Consider the following 23,879-nt stretch of genomic DNA (forward strand, 5'->3'; position numbering starts at 1 on the left):
AAAGTAACTAAGCGTCTAAATTACTTTTCATTACAAAAACAAATTAAAATCTAAAATGTTATAATTGTGTTGGCATTATTATGCTAACCAAGAAAGACACACAACATAACAGAAAGAGATTAGGAATTGTTGTTCAATAATGCAAATCAACCAACCAAAGAAGTGATGCATCGAAATTGAATAGCTTAAAAGGTGAAAGTTATTTGTTTTTATCCCAAGTCAAAGTAGGAATGATGGTGTAGGTGGGATAAATGGGAAATCAAACTACTACAAGGATTCTAAACTACTACAATGAGAATGACTTACTTTGTTGGAGAACAAGCAATATGGGGTTTGGTTAGAGGCACTTTGACGATTAAGTCAATGAAGAAAATCATATGACGAGTTTAAGAAAAGTGGCAAGAGTGTTTAGATAATAGAGTGTACACTAAATCATATAATGGGTTTAAGAAAAGTGGCAAGTGTTTAGATAATAGAGTGTGAACTAAATCATATAATGAGTTTAAGTTTAAGAAAAGTGGTAAAGAGTGTTTGGATAATAGAGTGCATACATAACTCGCTAGTTAATTTAGAGGGGTTTCTATAGTGTTTCCTCGGTGTTAGTTGGTGGGCTTGTTCCCTTTGATTGAGGAACTATGTTCAGGGTCTTGATCGAGATACTTGATGAGCAGTCGATGGTTGCATCTTGGCTTAACCTGTTTGGTTGTGCCAACAATATTAGGTCTACTCGAACTAATTAAACCTACTTTGCCACCTTTTGGGCTCAAGTGATTTACCCCGGCCCTCTAGATTGAATCCTAGACATTTTCCACCAATAAGGATCGAGGAGCCATCAGACCAAAAGACTAATGACCATTGACAGGTTAAACAACATGCTTCAATTGTTAGAATCGAGAAATAACTTATTTGGGACCCTCACTATATTTCTTATGCAACTGACTTGCAGTCATGCATGTGAGTAGATGAGAACTGTGTGGTCCTACTACAACCTATTCAATAGATTTCTTATATATACTCATCGTTTTCACTTTTTAATGATCATACATGCATGATTAGGGTTAAAATATATTCTTGAAACTTTTTTGCATGACTGCACTGCAAAAGTGGGGGCGATCAACACCATAACAATGGTGTGTCCTCATTCCTCACATCTTGCATTCTCTCCTTGGATGGTGATAACTTTTCATGTAGTGATGTTTCCCAGCTAGACAAGTGTAAGTACTTGATCAACATGTGTAAATTTTGGTGAATGATTACAACCTTTTTCAAATGTTAGGAGGGACACAACACAATTTAATTCCTGAAAAAAATGTAACCTTTTATGAATGATTGTATATATGCCCATAACTATGACATTGCTTATATCATTTTCATTGTCAAGCTATTTTAATCCTCTCCTTAAGTGAACATTCCTACATGACATTTTTCACCCCAAAAAAGCACTTGGACCGGAAACTGATGAATGCTATTATGCTCTTTGCTGAGATTCTTTTGTAGTGAAGATTAGGTTGCTTTGGTAAAATTCCTTACCATCATCCTCAATCATAGGTTAGGCTTTAGTTCCTTCGAAAGGGTCACTCAAAAGGTGAGAGTTTGTTAATCCCCACAAATTGTCAAATCATGTGGTGTTGGCGGGTCGGGTTGTTTAAGATTCATAATCGCAATCACTAATCAGTGATATAAAATATGTTCAAGACTAATTAAAAACTTATTTGAACACAAGCTATGCCTCACTTTAGGCCATGGCTGGACAAAAACAGCAATGAGAATTGGACTAATTAAAGCTGAGTGTAGCAATTAGAAGCCAATCAATTATCAGATTAGGACTACTATGATTACTAATTAGCTTCCTAATCATTAGCTCTATTATGATAATTATGCTCTATAGGGGATCCTTCAAGCATGCATAATATAATAATCATGGTAATAATTTTGCGCTCTTCAAGAACTGGGTGGCATGACCCCCCCTCATTAGTGCTTTTTAGCCACGCTATTGACTATAGTCACTCTGGGATTTTCATCAAATCATGCCTAATCCTGATTTATAAACCTAACCCAACTTATTTTCTTCTGGCTAAATCATTTTCCCCTTTTTCCTCAAAGAGAAAAACTGACCTAACCCCCATCACAGCCATAACAATATACCATAAAGACCTGGTTTTAGGTTTTTAGCTGTTGCTTGAAAATGAATTCACCTTATTTTTGTTCACCGTAAGAGATGATTAAATTCGTAACTATAAATTTTAAAAACTTCACAAAACTCTTTTGACAATAAATTCTAGTAACTGTTATGATCATTTTCCATTCACATAAAATATACTAATATGCTTCTAAGTGATTTCCATATAGAATCCTTCTTCTAAGTGATTTCCATATAGAATCCTTCTTGATATCACTTGAATTGAAAGAATCGGTGGGGTCAATATTCAAATACCTAAACACATAATAAAATTTTATAATATTTTCGCAATACTCTTATTTAGATTTTTTGTGAATTTGGATATACTAATATATATATATATATATATATATATATATATATATATATATATATATATATATTCCATTTTATTGTGATATAGTGAGTTGACAATTTAATATAGGGTAAATTCCAGAAACCTCCTCCCGAGGTTTGAGGAAATACCAAACACGTCCAAAAGTTGTAAAAAATGATCAATTTGCTCCTTAAAAACAGACGGCATGTAACGCCGTTTAAGCCACATATATCACACGTTAAAAAATAAAATTTCTCTCCTTCACGCCTAGAACAATTTTCTCTCTCTCTTCCTCACGAATCACGCAGAAAATCTCTCCTTCACGCCTAGAAAGTCTCTCTTTTTCTTCACGCCAAAAAATATCTCTCTCTCAAGCTCAAGTCTAAAATTTTAGACTCGGGACCAACAGCTCCTCCATCGGAATGGTTTCAAAGCCGGTTTAACCAAATCTCACGTCATACTTCGCTGATAAAAGCTTTGTGGTTGGGTTGCGAATCACGATGAATTGTAGATGGCGATTGCTGGGTCACGATGAGCAGAGACGGTGGTTGCAAGGTCAGTTTGGTGGAGCTGCCGTTGTGGGTATGTGTCTTTTTTTAAAATTTTTTGATTTGGGTTTTGTTTGGGTCTGAGGTGTGATGTCTAATGGTTGGAACGGTTTGGGTTTGAGGAAGATGGGTGGGTGGTGATGGGTGGTGCCGTGGTGGATAGTGGTTGTTGGGTCACACGATGCTCGACGGTGGGTTTGTTTTTTTTTATTTTTTTTTAATAATTTGGGGTTTGTTTGGGTTTGAGGTGTGAATCATGTGATGTTTGATAGTGGGAGTGGTTTGGGTTTGAAATTTATGGGTGGATAGTGATGGGTGGTGCCGTGGTGGCCGGTGGTTGCTGGGTCACACAATGCTCACCAATGGGTCTGGGTTTTGTTTGGTTTTGAATTTTATTTTATTTTTTTTGGATCTGTGTGATGTAAACGGATCTATTTGAGGTGACATGTTGAATGGTTGATTGGTTGAGTTGATCTATGTTTGATTGCCTTGTGTTATGTGTGATACTGGGTCTATTTGGGTTGATCTTGGTTTGATGGAGGGAGGATTTTTGTTTTTGGAATGTAATGTAAATTTTCATTTTTCCAAATGAGAATGTATGGTTTTGATTTGAAAAATGGGTATTGGTTTAGTGATTTTTTTTTTCCTGTAATCTTTCTCAAAATACATTTTTTGTGTATATCTTTTGGACTAGATTGAGCTTCAGAGAGAAGCATTTAAGTTATGGCGCGAAGAAGAAAACAAACATTTCCCAATCTGGAGAGAGTAACGGCAGTACACGCCGTCAATTTTTTAGGAGCAAATTGGTCATTTTCAACAACTTTTGGATGTGTTTGGTATTTCTTCAAACCTCAGGTGAGGTTTCTGAAATTTATCCTTTAATATATTGTAAAAATATTGTGAAGTTTTATTGTGGCACATTGATAATAGAAGAATTTGAAGCCTTGCAATAATGAGGAGGGTATAGGTTACATCATAGGCTAGCTATAGCAGCTTCAAATTTGGAAAGGTTTTCAAATTATCACACCCATGGCCGATACCTCAATGTCATAGTTGTATGTTATCATAATTACTTTTTGCTTTCAATTACTCCATAAACAAACGTGGGGCTCCCAACTCCCAAAAGTTAACTTTTTTATAAAATAAAAAAAGTTAACTTTTGATAAATATAATACAAGAGAGCAGTTTTTGTTTATTTTTTTTGCTGAATATATTAGAGAACAGTTCCAACTAGTGATTATAAGGCATATATTAAATTAATTGCCACATGGTTTGATAGTTAATTTGATCATTTTCCTTAATTATTTATTCTTTGACTTGAGAAATAGCAAGACAGAGATGGATCACGGATCTTCATGGGCCAGGCTAGGTGCAAATGCTGTGTTTTTATATTAAAGAAATGTTATATACCAAAAAAAAAAAAAAATCACAACATTTTTTTTTTATTATAGTTGAGTTAGCAAAGTTTTACAAGTTCTTATATGAATCCATCACTGACATAACTTAATCTTTTACCTATCACTAATAATTTGCTACTTCTATTATGTGCATATTATCACTGTTTATAGAATTTCTCTTTTATGAGCATATAATCACTGATTCAGTAGGAATCTTCTGCTTTTTGGCCATAACATATGGGATATCTGCCGAAAAAGTCTTAAAGAAATTTCCATTGTATTTTACTATTTTTCAATCTGGCATTATGCGAAACTGTTACTCCAATAAGGAATTAAAAAAATAAAAACCACCAAAAAACTTTTTTCCCCACTATAAATCAGGTCAACAGTGACGTTCATTTTAATTGTCTCTTTGCTCTAAAACATGGTTTTTCTCTAAAATGATTTTGGTAAAATTGACAGCAGAAACGTGATACACAAAGTAGCATATAATATAATCAAATTATAATAAGGAACATGAGTCACTAAAAAATTAGCTCTCACCAATTGACTTAAAGAATAAAACTAGAAAATTAAGTTGTACAATGAGTTTCTTGAATGACTACTGAGGACTCTTAAAAGCCTTGCATAAAATTGGAATGTTTCGTCATTGATGATTTCAGGTGATATAACCCCATGAGTTGGAAAATAGTCTCTAATTTTGTAAAAGAATGGTTTGAGAGATCCTTATAATCTACTATTAATGTAAACTTGAATTAGATGAGGGACAAAGAGGGTAGCTAAGCTAATCAACTATAGCACATTGCGAGTTGTAAAGTTGAAATTTTGTTTGTTTATCCCATTAGAATCAAACAAATTTGATTTCCTCAGAATCTGCATAACTGGTTACCAGTTAGGAATGCATTTTCAATGAGCATGGTCCTCCACCACTTAAGTTAAGAACCATTATTTTTTGATAGTGAAATTTAATTATCAAAGTTGGGTAGGATTGATTAGTATGGATTGCCAACATTGATTGGTTATTTACATTATAAGGGAATTTTAAAGTCGATTACTAAACTATTATCATTACTGTGATTGGTGCTTTGGATCTCCAAAATATTGGTCCATTGAATTGCATGTAACCAGGCTTTAACTTTGAGGTCTTTTGACTTCTGAGAAGAATAATTGTGATGCATGGATTGCAACCGAAGGTGGCATGTATATAAGTTTGAGATTCTCTCAAACAATTAGGTTCTTCTCATTAGTCATAAATAATCACATGATTGGACCATTATAACTGCTTCTCTTAAGAAAAGAAAAGTCAATTCAGAGGCAGAAAACATGTGGTTTGGATAATCGTAAAGATTGACCTTTCCTTCTTAGATGACATAGATCTAGAGACTGCAATTTAGAGAAGCATAAAATTATTATTACAAAGTCAAACTTAGTAAGCAAATGACATTGCCAGATAGAGCAGCAGTGTTTTACCGAAGAGAAAATCCATTCAATTCACACAGTATAAAACAAAAATGATGTTGTCACGAAGGAATTGAGATTAGCATGGAGCTACTTGAGCATGAATATATACAACAAAGAATCATTGTTTCTCTTTCCATGTGTTAGGAACGATACTATTTCTTTGATATGATTTTATTAATCATGTTAAATGATTAAATTCACTATTTCTTAATAACTTAAGTTTTTTGGACAATCGGTAATTTATCAAATCAAAACTTAAAACAATTTAGCCGACTTTCATACATAAATTTACAGATTAAAGTTTAGCGTCACAGCCATGAGCCATGACTCAAGTGTTTTTTTTTGAGAATCACATGACTCAAGTATGGTAAGTGAAAGTGATGCATATAAAACGGAGAGCCTGTTAAAATCATATTTGGTTTGAGGTAAAAGGTTTTTAGCTTTATTAATTTACATGCATTATAGCGATATAGTGACATTTTAGTCTTTTTTAGAGTTGCTCCCTTCCCCATTTTTCTTGCTTAATGGTTCGTTTGGATTGAGAGGGAAAAATGGAGAGTAGAGATAGAGAGTAGAGTAAAATAGATTTAACTCAAAATTAATTTTATTTTAGCTAACTTTACTTTACTCATCTCTACTTTTCTTCTTTACTTTCCATCCAAACGGACCATAAAGGAATTTCAATTACAAATGAAGACAACAAGAAAAAAAAAAAAAAAAAAAAGCTTAAAGCAAAAGACAAAATAACTCAGTGACGTGTTAGTCTATTAAAGTTGTTCATAGAACTCTATTCTCCTCCTAATAGAGCTACTAGTGTGGTCCTCTCGATCACTTCAGCAAAAACCATACCTAAATATATATATAATGCAAGTCTGCCTTGTTTTTTCCCCTGAAAACATAATGCAAGTCTGACTAATTAAACCTTATTGAGACTGCAATTATACCTCTCAGGAGGCACGAATGGGTTGCACCCGAGATAAATAATTTTCCCAAATTAATGACTTTTTTTTTTTTTTTTTTGAGAGTCAAATTAATGACTTCATGTCCGACTTAAGTGAATCTAAAATTTATTTAAACTACTCTGCATCGAGTAGTTTATATTCCCCACAACTTGAACTAATCCTAAAATACATTTTCTTTTTTCAATTCAATTGTTACAATGAAAATAAAAGATTTGAACATTAGACACATATTTCAGTTGGAATTACGAAAAGTAATATTGATAATATGCTGATATTTTCTTTGCATTTTTTTTAGGAAAAAAAAATCATTGATAGCCTTTTAATTTCTTATTTTTAGCTGGCCAAAAAATTGGGAAAATAAAGTTAAAAAATTTTTTTTTTGTAATATAGGTATTGTAAGCTGGGTTGGGCTTGGGCCTACCAAGTTCTCTCTATTCTCTAGGTATTGTAAGCTGGCTTGGACTCGGGCTATTTTGTTGAGTACTAGTAATAATATAGGCTTCCCACTTGGCCCAATCTGACCCAATGACTGATCTACTTGCTTGTGTCGCACAAAGGCAAGGCAACTTTCATGGCAGTTTCATAAAAAATTACAATAGCAATATATATGCTCACAATATTGAGGATGATTGTAACTTTGATGAAAATATATAAAAGTTCAAAGTCAGATTATGGGTGACATGAAATTGGGCCAAACTTAGATACAGTAACTTATGTGCAGTAGCTTAAGTTCCCCTCTTAAAATTCTGACACGTTACAATTTAATAATCAAGGCTAAACGGCGTTAATCACAAAAAAAAAAAAAAAAACTCTATTCCCCTGAAATCAAAGAAACGCAGAATGCCAAAGGTCTTTCAGCCCACCATGGACGGCTTCTCAAGCTCTTCTCTCTGCAAACCAAATCACCACAACTGAGCAATGGCAGCACTAGATTCAGAGAAAGGAAGATCCAAAGCCCACATGCATAAGGAGGATCCAAAGCCCACAAAGGAAGAGAGTTGATTTCTTTAACCTTCCCTGTCCCATACCCTTTGAAGAAATCCACTGTGAAAGCTTCAGTTTGTATTCTCTGCCCATCAAAGTTTTCAACTTTTTTCAATAATGCATTATGGGTCTTAGTTTAATCTTACTATTTTCATGTTTTTTTTTTCCTCATTATTATTCACCGATTTGTTCTATTTTGGGTCTGTGCTAATAGAGAAGCTTGAGGGAGCTAACCATGGCGGATCAGCTGCTCTTTCATTCTCTCATCTTGATCTATCTCCACTTCATTCTCTCTCTCTAATCCTCTTAGATCCTGTAATCTCTCTCTTTGATCTATCTTTTCTATGCTAAATTTTCTTTCAATAATTTAATGGGTCTACCGTCTATGTTTAGGTTTCAATAATTCAATGGGTTTATGCTGGGTCCTGTGCAAATTGGTTTGTGCTTAAGATGAATTTTCTAACTCGAGATGGTTAGTCTCTAACACCGTTTAATGAAAATGTTAACAAGACACGTGTCAAAATTTTAAAAAGGGAACTTAAGGTACTATACTTAAGTTTTGCCCTCATGAAATTTAATTAGTTGACTCGGATCTTGTAATTGTACGTAACAGGCTAATAGTAAGCATTATGGGTGCCATGCAGTGGTGGCGCCACGTTCATTTCAGGGTGTTTCCAAAGAACACCTTGAATTGAAAAAAAAAATTATATATAATAATTAATTTTTTTTATTTGTTTATCCTTTAAAAAAAAATTAGAAACACCCTAAAAAAAAATTTATTTGTTCTACTTTCAAGCAAAAAAAAAAAAAAGGCCAAATTAAAAAATTTGAAATAAAATATGAAAAAAAAAATTGTAACAAAGCAAGCGGATTCTCAAAAAAAAAAAAAAAAAAAAAAAAGGACGGCAAGCCCAACATCAAGCCCACGGCAAGCCAAATAGATAGTAGCAAACCCACTAACCCACAGATTCTCAAAAAAAAATAAAAATAAACCTAACCTAATATATTGAAATCAAGTCAGGCCTCAAACACTTCATACTTCACAGACGCAAAAACTTCACAGATGCAACAACCAACGGACGACAACAACAAACGGAACGGACAACGGAGTAGGAGATCGCTAGATCGGGCCTCAAACGCCGCCACTGGTGTTGGTGTCGGTGAGATAAATTAATTGTTTTTTAGTGTTGGTGTTGGTGTCTTTTGGTGAGATACAATTAATTGGCTTTATTTGATTGACTCTAGTCTTGTGATTGGGGTTTTGGGGCATTGGGTTGAATTAGAGGGAGGGGGAGGGGGGGGTAAATGGGGGCATGGGGCCGGGGTAAATGCACATGGGTGTGTGGCTGTGTGCTAGTGCAGCAGTGCAACTAATAATTAATAAACAATCATTTAATTAACCAATAATTAATTGAGGGAAGCAACTAATAAAAAATAATTAATAATTTAATTAATTAATACATTATAAAAGACAAACAAATTAAATTATGTTACTATATTAGGCTAAACAACAATTAATAATTTTATAATTAATGAAACAATAATATAACAAATTATAGTTTATAAAAGACAAACAAATTAATAAAATAACTAAACAACAATAATTAATAATTTTATTAATATTTCAAATGAACTTATAGTTTATTGTTTATTCTTTTGCTAGAATTATAGACAAATATTTGATAAGAAAACCACGTAACCAAAAAAAAAAAAAAAAAATCCTGGGAAAAATTTTTAGGAGCACCCCAGAAAAAATTCTTGGATCTGCTATTGGTGCCATGAAATTTGATTCTTATAATCACATCCATGCATGTTTGTTAGGGTACATTTTTTTTACACCTAATTTTATTTGAATACCACCTATTTATTTTACAATACCACTAATACATTATTGGGATTTTCCCAAATATTTTTTGCTCTATTATTATGTTAATCACAAATGTTTCATATCTCATTATCTAAATTGGGTCATGATATAAACTATCACAAAAAGCCCAAAACTTATATTTTATCCAATTTTATTATCATTATTTAACTAAGCCCAAAACTGGCACTATGAACCCAATACATACATCCTATTCTATTTAAAGCTCAAGAATACTTATACTTGGCAATATTTGAAAAGCCCATGATTCAAGTCCATGGCAAAATAATTTTATCAATGGAATTCAAATCCATAATCAAAGCCCATGATTTAAACCCATGGCAATTTATTTATCCAAAGCCCAATTTACATTGGCAATATTTAAGACCCAATTTTCATTGGCAAACATCAAAACTCAATTCTCATTGGCAATATCAAAGCCCAGTTCTCACTGGCAATATCAAAACCTAGTTCTCATTGGCAATATTGAAAGCCCAATTTTTATTGGCAATATCAAAACCCAGTTCTCATTGGCAATATTTAAAACTCAATTCTTATTGGCAATATCAAAAGCCCAACTTACGTTGGCACTATTAAAAGCCCAAGCTAACTACTTGACACTATTTTATTAAAAGCCCAAGGTTATTAATCCTTGGCAAAATACTATATCATAATTATTTCACTTAAAAGTCCAATAATGAACAATGCTTTAGATTCTTAAATCTATTACTATAATATTACAAGCTCGTGAAATTTATGAATTATCTATTCTCAAAACCCATGTGAATCATCTTATAAAAGCCCATGGAAAGTTATGATTATTTAGCTTAGACCCATGGCATTATATTTATTTCATATTATATTATAAACTCATGTTCACTATTTATCTTACATCACAACATTCATAATATCTATTTCCAAAACTCATGATAATTATTTGTCTTACAAGCATATTATGATTATATATAGAAAAACTCATGAGAATATCAAATTATTCCACTGTAGTGGTTGTTACCATATTTTATTTGAAACCCATGAATATTGCCTCTATTTAAAACCCATGGTAAATATTATTCTTAAGAAAATATTAGAGGCCATTATTTAAAAGCCCAAAGAAAATATCATTTACAAAAATAATCCATACAAAAAATTATTAGAAACTATACAAGTTGTTATTCAAAGCCCATGGAAATTAATGCCCAAAACCTATCATAAATATTTATTAAAGCTCATGGATTTATTTTATTTTTATTAACAACTAAAGCCCATGTGGAATAAAAATCCATGGCAATATATGGTAGTTTTGTCCATTTTGTAGGGTTCACAATGAGAAAGTAAAAGGATAGGCCCAAGTGGAGAGAACCACCAAGTCAGAGGCTCATCAAAATACTCAACCCTCATGGCCAAACCCAACATGAAATCTCAGCCACAACAGCCTATGTGTGTAAATTGACTCCGCTGGAGAACCTTATTTAGTTCTGCCTTTTGTTGGAGGTCATCTCAAGAAGCAACCAAGCTCCCAAACCAAATTAGGAGTTGATCGCCTGTCCCATTGCCAACTCTAATGTGAACAGTACTAGAGACTAACACCTAAAGGCTATTGGGCAATAAATATTCTTCTTCCCCAAGTTTTGGTCACAACTTAAGGAATCAATAACCAAGACCTCTAAGCTCATGAAATTCTCAACCAAATAGTTTATTTTATTACTTAAAATGTATGTAATTGGTTCATGAACCAAGCTCATGAATCCTAAAGAGAAAAATTTGGAAATATGTGGTTTGGAAGGCATAAAGGGATCTCTAGCGGAACCCTCTAAAGTGAACTTAAACTTTGACACCTAGCTTGGGGTGTTGAATCCTACTTCCTAGGGTCCAAATCTTAGTTGAAGCACTAGGATTCTTCCTTAATACTTGTCTTAATCCCATTGGCTGAACACAATCTCAACAAACTTAGTATTTAATGCAAGATTACCCCAAATACTACCCATGTGTGACACTGCCAAAGAAGCAAAGCAGCTTCAAAAGCAAATCTCCCATTTTAGGCCAAATCCAAGTTATTAATTTAGCTGTCCTGCTCCCTGAATCAGACCTACATTTTTTGGAGTTTAGCTAACTAATGCCTCCTCTAATCCTCTCTATAAAAGGAAAACCACTCCAGCCCCTAAAGGGGAGGGGAAAGCCTCTCTAAAAATTTGTCATTGACTACATTCTGCAGAAATTCAGTCCCTATTAAGCTTTCTTTAAGCTTCCCCAAGCTCTCTTGAGCTCACTCATAACCTTTCTCAGCCTATAGTCACCATAACACCAACATTCTCCACCTTGCTTACACCTTCCTATTTCATAAACGTCCCATAACTGACCATAACCAACTTAAACTCCCTCCATGGAACTCGGCCAAGCTTCCTCTTAACCAACTTCTCATAAGCTCACTCACTCACCCAACAAAAAACCTTCACTTTACATACCACCCACATTTCCCTTAAGAATCTTGGAAATCACATGCTGCACTGAGTTGGGATTCCCCCTCTCTCTTTATATTATGCCAAATAACTCCTTTTTCATCTCTATGTAGCCACTAATATTTACTTATTGTTTTATTATGAGAGGCTATAATGTATTTGAGACTTTTTTGGAATTTTTTCTTCATATTAATGTAATGATGGCTGAGAGTACTGTGTATCCTATTGAACAAAATACACAAGAATTTCAGGAAGATAATACTTTATTAAATTTATGTAATAATTGAATATAAATTACCCTATTGCTGGAGATAATACCGTACCTTTGGAGGACTGATTTGAACTATGATGTTGTAAAATGACTAGTAATATAACAACTAACAACATTAACGTGTTTATTGGGCTTTATTGTTGTCTTCCTGTCAGGGTGCAACCTCTATCTCTTGCTTGGACGGGATTACACGACACCGAAAGCCTTTGGGCTTTATTTCAAGAGTCCATTGTCGAGTTTCGGCTTGGTTACCTCATATTCTATTTGGGAACATCAAAATTTTTTCCTCAACAATGTTCATACTCTATTCAACTCAATAAGTATCAAGATTCCAATCAATTTTTTATTTTTATTTTTGTTCCAGAGAGGACCAGATCTTATGGCTGATCTCTCATCCCAGAAACAAAATTTTATAATCATTATAATTTTGTCATTCCTTGAGTTTTTTAAATTCATATATAATTTTTCTTTGGGGTTGAAAAAGAGTCAAACGAGCTTGTAGGCCATTGGTGAACATAGTTGTCTTTCCCTTATTCATGTAAATTCAATTCATGCATGCTTGAGGATAAGATCATTCGAGAACCTTATATATATAATTATAAAAAAGATCATTCGAGAGCCAAAAACGACCATTAAGAGCTTTATAATATTGGACCGACCTATATCACAGTGATGTATGCTATAGAATTGGTCATGTAGCCCTCAATTCCCCATAACAGAGGAACTATATAGTGTGGTCCTTGTTGATGATCACACTGAGAAATTCTACAAATTAACCATGCATATTTGTAAACTAAGTTATATTCTAATTACTTAATTAGACCCTAATACTTTTATGTATATCACATGATGTAACTGACCCTCTTGTTTGTCTCTCGAGTCTTGACGCAGCTATGTACCTTCAGGGAGGCACGCGCTGCTGCTTGCATTAGAGACAATGCATCAATCATTTTCTTGTCGACATGGACTCTAAAGACTAAAGTAATATATCTAGGAGAAACATTAGCTTATAATGACTGATTTGAAAAATGATCCGTCATTTTCTTTGAAAACCATGTTTTGGCAAACCCAATAGTAAGTTTAAGGAAGCTTTTCATTGAATAAAAATTTCTACGAACAAAAAAATATATAAATAGACGATCATGATTCATGAAAGTTAAACACAAAAATCCCTAGTGGCCTTTGAATCTAAAGTTGATTATGTTTGTGATAGAGACCCTTAGATTAGATAAGCACTTCCTAGTTCCTACCTGTTACTGTTAGTGGTTATTAGCCCAATGGGCCTGGGCCCATTGTGTTGTTGTACATGAGCTATACTCATACTACTTGTATTACACACCTAATGTGCATATAAAGACTCTCTTATGTACAGTTTGATGCCCATAAATATAGTAATATACTGATCTTGTATAGTTTGATGCATAGAAATATACAGAATACTCTCTTTCGTTCTCTCTCTCTCAACATGGTATCATAGCCACGTCCTTATGGCCCTATGTAGTTCGATCCTTCAGTAAAGGAGTTCCCCAATCATGCCATGACTTCACCGAGCTTGTATATTGCAAAATTGATCCCATATAGTTCCTTGTACTCAGATCGATCAAACTAGTAAAAGACTTCTCCAATCATGCGTTGTCATCAGGAGATCTCATGTGCCCACATGTGCCAACAGCCATTGACACATGCCACACACGCCCATTTCTTTGTTCTCAGCTGCATATCATCGTCACATAGTGTGCCTATATAAAAACACTCTTGTACAGTTGAATATACAAAAATTGTTAGATATACATGTGTGAATGAAATGCTATATTAAATAATAATGAAAAAAAATGAGTGGTTAATATATTATTAATTAGCTTTAAATATCAGTTTTGGTTTTTAGCTTTATGTTTGGAGCATGTATAAGCTAGAGCTACTTCCCTCTAGAAGAATTGGTTAATATAAGCTAGGGCTGTCCAGATTGATCTGGTAACCTGACCCACCCGAAGAACTAACCAGATCTGACTCGAATTCGGCCGACTCGACTGCTCTAGCGGGTCGGTGGCAGGTCAGTTTCGATTTTCCTCCCCTAAAACCCGAAAAATCCGAACTGACCGACTGAGAGATTTCCATATTTCGACCAAAATTTTTAGATCCTAACCAAAATTTCAAGATTTCGGCGATAGTTTTCCAGAATCCGACGAAGAAACCTAGATTTTGGTGATATTTCCCTTAGATCCGGTCATATTCTGTGAGATTTTGACCGAATCTGGCGAAATCTCATAAAATCCGGTAAGCTTTTCGCCGGATCTTATGAAATGAGAGAGGGGAGAGATATAATTTGCTTATTATTTTATTGTATAATTTATATTGTTTTAATATGTTGTATTGTAAAATAAAAGTTGAAATGTTAGGTATATTGTAAAATGGTATGGTATAATAGATAAAGTAGTTTTTGAGATGGTATAATAGAATAGTTTGAAAATATGAGATGTGAATGCTCTTACTGGTTATAATGAGTCCACCACTAATGTTATTTTTTTACTCATTAATAATAGTCTATTACTTAAGATTGTTGTGAAAATATTGTGAAAATGTTACGTAACTAGGATTTTTTAATATATATATATATATATATATATATATATATATATATATATATATATATATATATATGTGTATATGTATATATATCATATAAAGTTGGTCTTGACTTGCAATTAATAATTTTGATTTCCAAGTAGCCAATTTGGATAACGATTCCCAATTTGCTAGCTCAGGCACAGTGAAACCAATGTCGTGTTGGACAAGAGTAGGACATGTTGTTTTAGGCCATCTCGAGAAAGATGCTCATCTGTTTTTAGGATGGCCCAGAAAAGGAAACTACGAAGAAAGATCACAACACATGCCAGATTTGACCACCCACGGCTCATTGTAGTCTTTCACGGCGTGTACTACTCCTTTTTTTGACTTAGAAGTTAGAATTCAGAACATGTATTTCTGGGTAATTTTATTAACTTCTTAATATTTGAATGAAAATTCTCTCTTTTTGAAAGAAGTAAAAGAAAACATAAAAGCTATGTACTAAAGTGGAAACCTAACTTGTGTGCTGGGGTTATATATTAGTTTTGGTTTATATATTAGTTTTGGCTAGAGGTTAATATATTATTAATTAGCTTTATGTATTAGTTTTGGTTTTCAGCTTTATGATTGGTGCATGTATTAGCTAGAGCTACTTCCCTCTAGAAGAATTGGTTAATATAAAACTAATAATTCTAAATAATGAAATAATACTATGTCTATGTTTGATGATGTAACACTTGACTTGAGGCAGCTAGCAAAATACCTTCGGAGAGGCATGGTGGTTGCGTGGCGTCGTGGACCTAAAATTTCCCAACAAGATCTTGATGATTACTTAATTAAGTTAATTTAGTTAATCAAATTTCGGTTTAGGTCACTCTTCACCACTTGTCTTCCCACAACTAATTTTAAATTAATGCATAGATAACTATTTTTGGCGACTAGATTCATTGACAATACACTATTTTGGTATGCTTATAACGAACTAATTTATTAAAAAATTTTATTTGCTTTGAAAGCATGTTGATTTGTCAAACACAAGAAAATTTTAGCTAAGCTTTTCATTTTAGTATAATTAATTAAAACTGAAAAAAAAGTCATTGGAATCATTTTTATTTTTTAGCGGGAATGATCCTGATGGTTGAACAAATAATTTGTGACAGGCTAAATTCAATTCAATTGTATGTTTAAATTTAATTGAGGAACTAAATGTACCGCACTTAAATTATTATACATACATAATATATTGCCCAAAACCCACATTCTAATTGATAAATAATTTTTGACTATTTATTCAAAAGCATGGACTGGTTGCTGTGACATGGGTTTTGAAAGAATACTTTGGATATACTAATGGTAATGGAAATTTTCATTGACATTATTGGAAAGATGATTGGTCATTTTCATTGAAAGCAATTTTCACAAGCAACATAATGAATCAAAATCCTCTATTGACTTTTTACAATTGTATGACTTTCTTCTTTTTTTAACTTTGTTTTATTTTTTTCATCAAATACACTTTTATTTAGGATAGTCGAGGATCCTTTCCGTTATTAGTTGCTTAAATAAGAATATTATTGTGTGCATATTATGACTTATGAGGCTGCTGATGTAATTTGATTATTTTTTCAAGACATGTTATATATGGAATAAAAAAAAACACTTGCACCATGCAGAAACACTAAAATGTACAGTAGTAAACAGTTTAAGACTTAGCCGTTTGAAAAAAAGAGTAATTTTATTTTTATAATATTTTTATAATAAACTTAGGTGGCACACTGTTATTGTTTATAATATTTTATTATTGGTTATAATGAGTCCACTACTAATGTTAGTTTTTTACTCATTAATAATAATCTACTAAAAATTATTGTGAAAATATTGTGAAAGTGTTATGTAACTAGCATTTCTTATAATATATATATTATAAAGTTGGTCTTGACTTGCATTTAATAGTTTTGATTTCCAAGTAGCCAATTTGGATAACGTTTCCCAATTTGATAGGTCAGGCCCAGTGAAACCAATGTCGTGTTGGACAAGAGTAGAGCATGTTGTTTTAGGCCATCTCCAGAAAGATGCTCATCTTTTTAGGATGGCCCAGAAAAGGAAACTACGAAGAAAGCCCACAACACATGCCAGATTTGACCAGTGACCACCCACGGCTAATTGTAGTCTTTCACGGCGTGTACTACTCCTTTTTTTTTACTTAGAATTTACATAATTATTTTAATGTTTTCAAAATTTAGTTTACACAAATAAGAGTTGGCCCACTCAGCATTTGAATTAGTCCAATGATACTCTAAAAATAATAATTAGTCTAATAGTTATAAAGATATAACTTTATTTTTCATAATTCTAGCTATTTTTTTTTATTATAAAATGTGCTTTTATATCTGTTAAATATTTGATAAAGTTTGGCACAAAACATGTTTGAATTTATCTTTTTCAACCCGTTATATGGCAATTAACAAGTCATTGACTTATTAAAAAAAATCTTGTCACTAAAACTACATATGAAATGTCTCTTTAGTTGTCACATAATGAGTTAAAGCAAGATAGCTTCAAATATATTTGGAGCCTAACTTGTTCCTTCAAATTTTGGATCATTCATGTTTTGGAAAATTTTTCATTAGTTTAATTGAATGATTTTTAACTTACGTTCTCTTATATCTGTTAAATATTTGATAAAGTTTGGCACAAAACATGTTTGAATTTATCTTTTTCAACCCGTTATATGGCAATTAACAAGTCAATGACTCATTAAAAAAATCTTGTCACTAAAACTACATATGAAATGTCTCTTTAGTTGCCACATAATGGGTTAAAGTAAGATAACTTCAAATATATTTGGAACCTAACTTGTTCCTCCAAATTTTGGATCATTCATGTTTTTAAAAATTTCATTAGTTTAATTGAATAATTTTTTACTTACGTCAGTATAAAATTTATGATAATTTGTACCGAAAATGAAACTTTTTAAGAATTTCACTATGAAAATGTTAAAAATAAATTTTATTAATTTTATGAAAGATTGCCCTCAAACATAATTTTGATTGAAAATACTAAGTTTTTTTTTTGTTAGGTGTGTGTATATATAACTTATCATATAAAAAAGTGTATGTATATATATGTGTGTGGGAGGTTATCTTGATAAATATATTAGTGCTGCAACTTGGCCCCCTAAACAAAAATTTCTAGCTCCGCTCCTGATTCCTGGGTAATTTTATTGACTTCTTAATATTTGAATGAGAATTCTCTCTTTTTGAAAGAATTAAAAGAAAGCATAAAAGCTACGTACTATAGTGGAAACCTAACTTGTGTGCTGGGGTGCTTGCTGTTTACCACCAAGCTGTGATTGAGGGAAAATTAGTCAAATTGGAGTTTTATTTTGCTTTTTCATGGGCTGCCCTTGCTCTTTTTTTAAAGTCAAATTGGAAATAATGTTTCCAGATCGCAAATTATGTTTTTATATATTTATATATATATATATATTTTATTATATATAATAATAAATCAAAGTAAATAGAAAATTATAACTCAAATCCTTTCATACTCAAGGAGGCATTCAAGTATTTCTAGGGTGAGATTAGATCTGAAATTCAAGTCTTACCAGTGGCTCAATAAAAACTCATTTCAAAATTGAATGGATAGTTTTTCTTTTTGTTTGCCAAGATGAACTTTTAGGTTTTTTGTTTTGCTTACAAAATGACGAATATAATTGAACGTAATATTAGGAATTCCATTAGTCCAACAAACCAACAACATAGAGGATGTAAAGTTTTACTACATTAGACATGAAACAAAATAAGAATAAATCTGTAATTCAATACAAAAAATTGGAAAAAAAATAAAAAGAATGGTATTGTACATGAAAAATATCAATGAATCTGAAATGAAAAATATAGTTAGCACCCACTACAAATTGTGGTATCAAATCAAACCATCAAAGTAAAATCAATTTGAGGAGCCTTCTTCCCAAACAGTAACTTCAGATCATTCTCCAAAGGTGTCAAGTTCAAGTCCAAGCACATAACCCTCGTACTATTTGATCTTTTCAGCACCGGCACTTTCTTTTCTATGGTAGCGGAAGAAAATGAACCATCCATCATTGCTCTATGCCTCCTCATGTGACCACCCAGAGCTTGCCCCATAGCAAACTCAAGCCCACATATAGAGCACTCATGCATCTTAGGCTTATTCCCCAAGTTCTGAGTTTTTGTATGCTCTTTCAGTTCTTTCCCCGTTAATTTTGGTCTCTTGTGGCTCGCTCTGTGGCCACCAAGAGCTTGAAATGATGGGAATTGGCGATTACAAGTCTTGCACTCAAACACATGAGCCCGTGAGGCTTTCCTGGGCATGGTCTTTAAGCTATGAGAGAGTAGCATTAGACAATTAGCCATGTCTAAGCTCTCTATCCCACCATCTTCTCTCATTCTCTTCATTGTCATAGCTACGTAAAAAGAAGTTTGAACACAAATGTTGAACTTTTGGTAACGTAAATGATATGAAAGGAAAATGTTTAACGAGGAAGAAAAGCAATGAAGCCTTGGTATTTATAATAGGTGCGTGGGCGAGTTAAAGGGTCTAGAAGTCTAGAATGGTTTATTGGACCAAATTGCGGTTTCACATCATAGAAATATAGTACTATTCGTAGTAGTAGGCATCTTGGACTATTTCTTTGACTAGTGCAATCACGAGAGGATCGCAATATTATTAGTATATATTACTTTTATGTTAAGAAACTATAATAATTCATTGTCTTTTTCGTATTAAATGAGTGATGATATAGTTTTGTACACGTGCCCTGCCCTCCACGTTATAGGTGACGATTTTCACTTGTTTAAATTTCATGCCGTGTGACGACTTGTTGCGACGGCTTGTCTTAATTAAGCCCATAATATAATATGCGAAATGATTGACTTTTATATATTAGAGAAATGTAATGTACATTTGATTTTTATAACGCTTTCACACACAAATCATAAATGATAGATTATTTTTTTAAATGATAGATTGTTTTTAAAATATAATGTGAAATCAATGACTTTTATGGTTTAAAAAAATGTGATGTATATAACATTTTTATAATAAATTATAAATAGTAAATTGTTATTAGTTTTTATTTGAATTTATTGCTACAATTATTTTTTTTGTTTGCCAATATTAGTTAATAATAATATGTTATTTATGATTTGTTATGAAAATATTATAAATCTAACATTTTTTATATATTATATTATATTTTATTAAATTATTATTATTATTATTTCTTTTACTTTGGGGTGAGACGTAAGTAGTGACTCTAAGTTGAGAACCAACAGATTAATATGAGGTCATTAGTGGCGAGCTAAGCTAATAAATGAATCTTCCTTTGAAGCTTCCAAGGCTTTAAGAATAATCCTGCTAGATTGAAATCTCAAAGTTGGTGTCGGCTACTGTCTCAAAAAGTGTCATAATCTGAATTTATTTTCTTAAAAAAGTACGACAAGATTTTATTTATTTTTATTGGATAGCAACCGCCACACACTTTTTTCGTGGGCATGCACTAGCAGATAAACTACACAAAAGTTTATCCCTTATGGGAGGAGTGTCCTCCATCCAAGTTACACCATCTGAGTTAAACTTCTGCGGACACCACGTTAAGCCTTCAATGATCTTCTGGATGGTGGTAGATCCACTTAATGCCTGTATGTATGACCAATTGGGAATCACCTTCAACGTACCACTATGTCCTTCAAACCCAGATCCCATGGCGGCTTTGGCTTCTACTTTTAGAGCTCTCAAGGGAAACACTAGTTTTTTGCTCATGGCTCCCATCTTGTTGTAACTTCCCTTTTAGTCTTCTCCTGATGATGCAATGCAGGCTGTGCTGCATTGGATTGCAGCTGTCTTCAATGCTGAGGTGCACTCTCTGTTGGACCCAATTGTACCTTGCCCTGATGATGAGGTGCACTCTGTGCTGCACATGATGGCAGCCTGTCCTGATGACTAGTGCATGCTATCAGCTTAACACCCAGCTGTTGCTGAGGAAGGCATGTACTTGCAACAAAGTTCCTGTTATTCCACAGGCTACAGATAGCGAAGATTTCCCAAGCAATGGCCCCCCAATTTTTTTTATTTTTTTATTTTATAATATTAATACATACATAGTTATCAATTTTAGCAAATTTGTTTTATAAAATTACACTTTTCTCCTTTAACAATATCATTGATTCTTTTAGGAGTGCTACTATTTCTACAAATTTTAGTAAATATTTATTGATTTGCATATAATCCATTATTTGCATTATTTTTTTTACTTACTAATAACTACTCATCACATTAATAATATATTTTTTCATAAAGACCACATTAACAATTTGTGAAATTTTTTGTAACTTTAGCATTTACCTCCATTTAAAGTTAGATCTAAAATCTAAAACAAAATAAACAAGCCCAAAAAAATTACCCAAGAACAAAAATTACCAATAATAAAGCTAAAAACAATTAAGCTTAATCAAACAATTTTACCAAAAACAAACAACTTGACCCTCAAAATTTTTTAAAACAAAATAATTTTGTTCATTACTCATAAAAAATACAAATAAATAAATAAAAAACTATTAGCTATTAAGCAACTGACCTAGAGGCTAGAGCTATCGCACACAACTAACAACAAAATTGCTTTCTAACTTCAAGTCTTGGCTTCGCCCTTGTCTCTCAGGGCCCTCCCTGAGCAGCCAGGCCACATCTAAGAATTCCTTTGGGGGACAACATATGTTGCCTAGTTTGAAGTTTGTGTTGTTCCAGGTTTCTTTGGCTACTTTGCATTCCGATAGAATGTGGCCCGAAGTTTTGCTTTCTCCAAAAAAAAAAATTCACACCTGTTGTCCGTTATGACCTTTCAATGTAGTAGACATTGCTTCGTCGGGAGTATGTTTCTACGTACATGCTCTCCACCACATGAAGTGCTTTATTTTGTTTAGGCACTGTAAGTTCCAAATGAGCTTCCAAATAGCTGACATTTTGGAATTATCCGAGTACGCTGCTCCACCTTCGCCCCCTTAGCTTCAGTGAGATATTTTACCGCCACTTTGTACGCCAAGAGTTGATTTTAGTTGGTATATATGGGATGGTCGAACCAGGACCTAGCCACTACAATTAGAAATCTAAAATTTTTCACTCACCATGTCATTCATACAAAAACGACAAAGAATACAAGATTGTACTGTGTGTTCACAGTTTACGCAATATTTTTCTTTTGGGATGAATTTTACGAGTTACACATTTTGCTGCTCTCTAAAATATGAACAAAATTTAGCTATAAAATTAGTTGTAACTTAAGACTATAACCTTACTTAATAATTATTTAATAAAATAAATATTATTACATATTTTAAAAAATTAACTGTTGAATTGCATATTTTTTATGTTCTTAATACACATGTTAAATTTTGTATCAATTGGATATTATTTACTATGTGATTTATAAACTTATATTTTATGCATAATTTTAAACTATAAAAACTTGCAATTTAAATAATTTATTGATGACATAACTATTAATTTTAATTTTCTAGAAACTTTGCAAGCATAAATAACATAAGAAAAATATATAATTCAATGGTGGATTTGTCAAAATTCACTTCCAATAAAAACATATTGAGTAAGATTGTAGCCTAACATTACAACTAATTTTAAAGCTAAACTTTGTCCCTAAAATATATGCACACTTTAGGATTGTAACTATATCTTTTCTAATGTTAATAGGTGATTTGGAGCATTTGTTAATGAACTATTTTAGGAAGAAAAATGTTATATCCACAACATTTTTATAAAAATTTGTAAGTGGCAGATTGTAACTAGTTGTTATTAATGGATAAAAAAATAATACAATGATAGTTGATAGGTTCAAATTAAAAGTAATAGCAAGTTACTACTTATAATTTTTTGTAAAAATGTTATGGATGTAACTCTTTTTTTTTAGAAAATTTTAATACAACTTTTATGAGAAATATAAAAAACTGTCAAAAAAATTTGTTGCTTCTTTCTTTTTCTATAAAATATTTCTAAAAATACCCTTAAGGGCACTTGTTTATTTTTTTTTTCCAGTAAATATACTAGTGCATATTTGTTATTACATAGTTATATTGAGCTAAAATCATGACTTAAAGTCATGTTACAAAAAGTGTATGAGAATACTATTGTATATATAAACACCACCATTTTTATGGATGAACGTTCCAGAATGTCTTGCAGTATTCGTGTCGGTTGATAGAATAGTAGTTAGAACTCCTAAACCAAATTATCATATTAACACCTTAATTTTACGCGGTCCAGTTTGATTATTGTTATTTAATATTATTATTTACCTTCTTTTGCCGTTTTCGGCTTACTTTGCAGCTATGTATTCACATAATAACTGAAAAAGCCACCATCAATATGGCAGAATGCCACAACTTGTGGGTCACACCGCACACTAGTTGACTTGGAATAATATTTGGAGCAAATTTCAACATAATAGTTAATAAGTAATGAAAAAGAAATTAAGGCTAGCTAACTTGCAACATAATAGTCAAATTTTAAGTTCTTATTTGAATTTTTCAAACACCCTATCCCTCTTTGCAGTGCTAATTAGCAAGTCCAAGAGTCATGGATTGGACCTCCTAAATAAAATTGTAAATCACAAGACGAGGCAATAGCGTGTAAGAGTTATTCAGTAAAACACAGCTACCAATGAAATATTCTACGTCAACATAAAAAATGCACATGTTAGATAAACTACACATGGAGTCTACCTTCACACATTTCAATTTTGACCTAACAACTTGGACTCATACTTATCCGTTAATGAGCATTTGTGCACATACATACAACATTATAATTTTCTTCCAACA

General features: G+C 32.5%; 1 protein-coding gene across 1 annotated transcript; it reads right to left on the reverse strand.

Moving 5' to 3' along the window:
* Positions 1–18,767: 18,767 nt before the first annotated feature.
* LOC142610779 (zinc finger protein ZAT11-like) lies at positions 18,768–19,531 on the reverse strand. The gene has a single exon (XM_075782715.1). It carries the CDS (start codon positions 19,449–19,451, stop codon positions 18,939–18,941), a length of 513 nt encoding a protein of 170 aa, XP_075638830.1. The 5' UTR covers positions 19,452–19,531; the 3' UTR covers positions 18,768–18,938.
* Positions 19,532–23,879: the final 4,348 nt, after the last annotated feature.

This window comes from Castanea sativa, chromosome 9 (assembly GCF_040712315.1).
Source record: "Castanea sativa cultivar Marrone di Chiusa Pesio chromosome 9, ASM4071231v1".
Taxonomy (NCBI): Eukaryota; Viridiplantae; Streptophyta; class Magnoliopsida; order Fagales; family Fagaceae; genus Castanea; species Castanea sativa.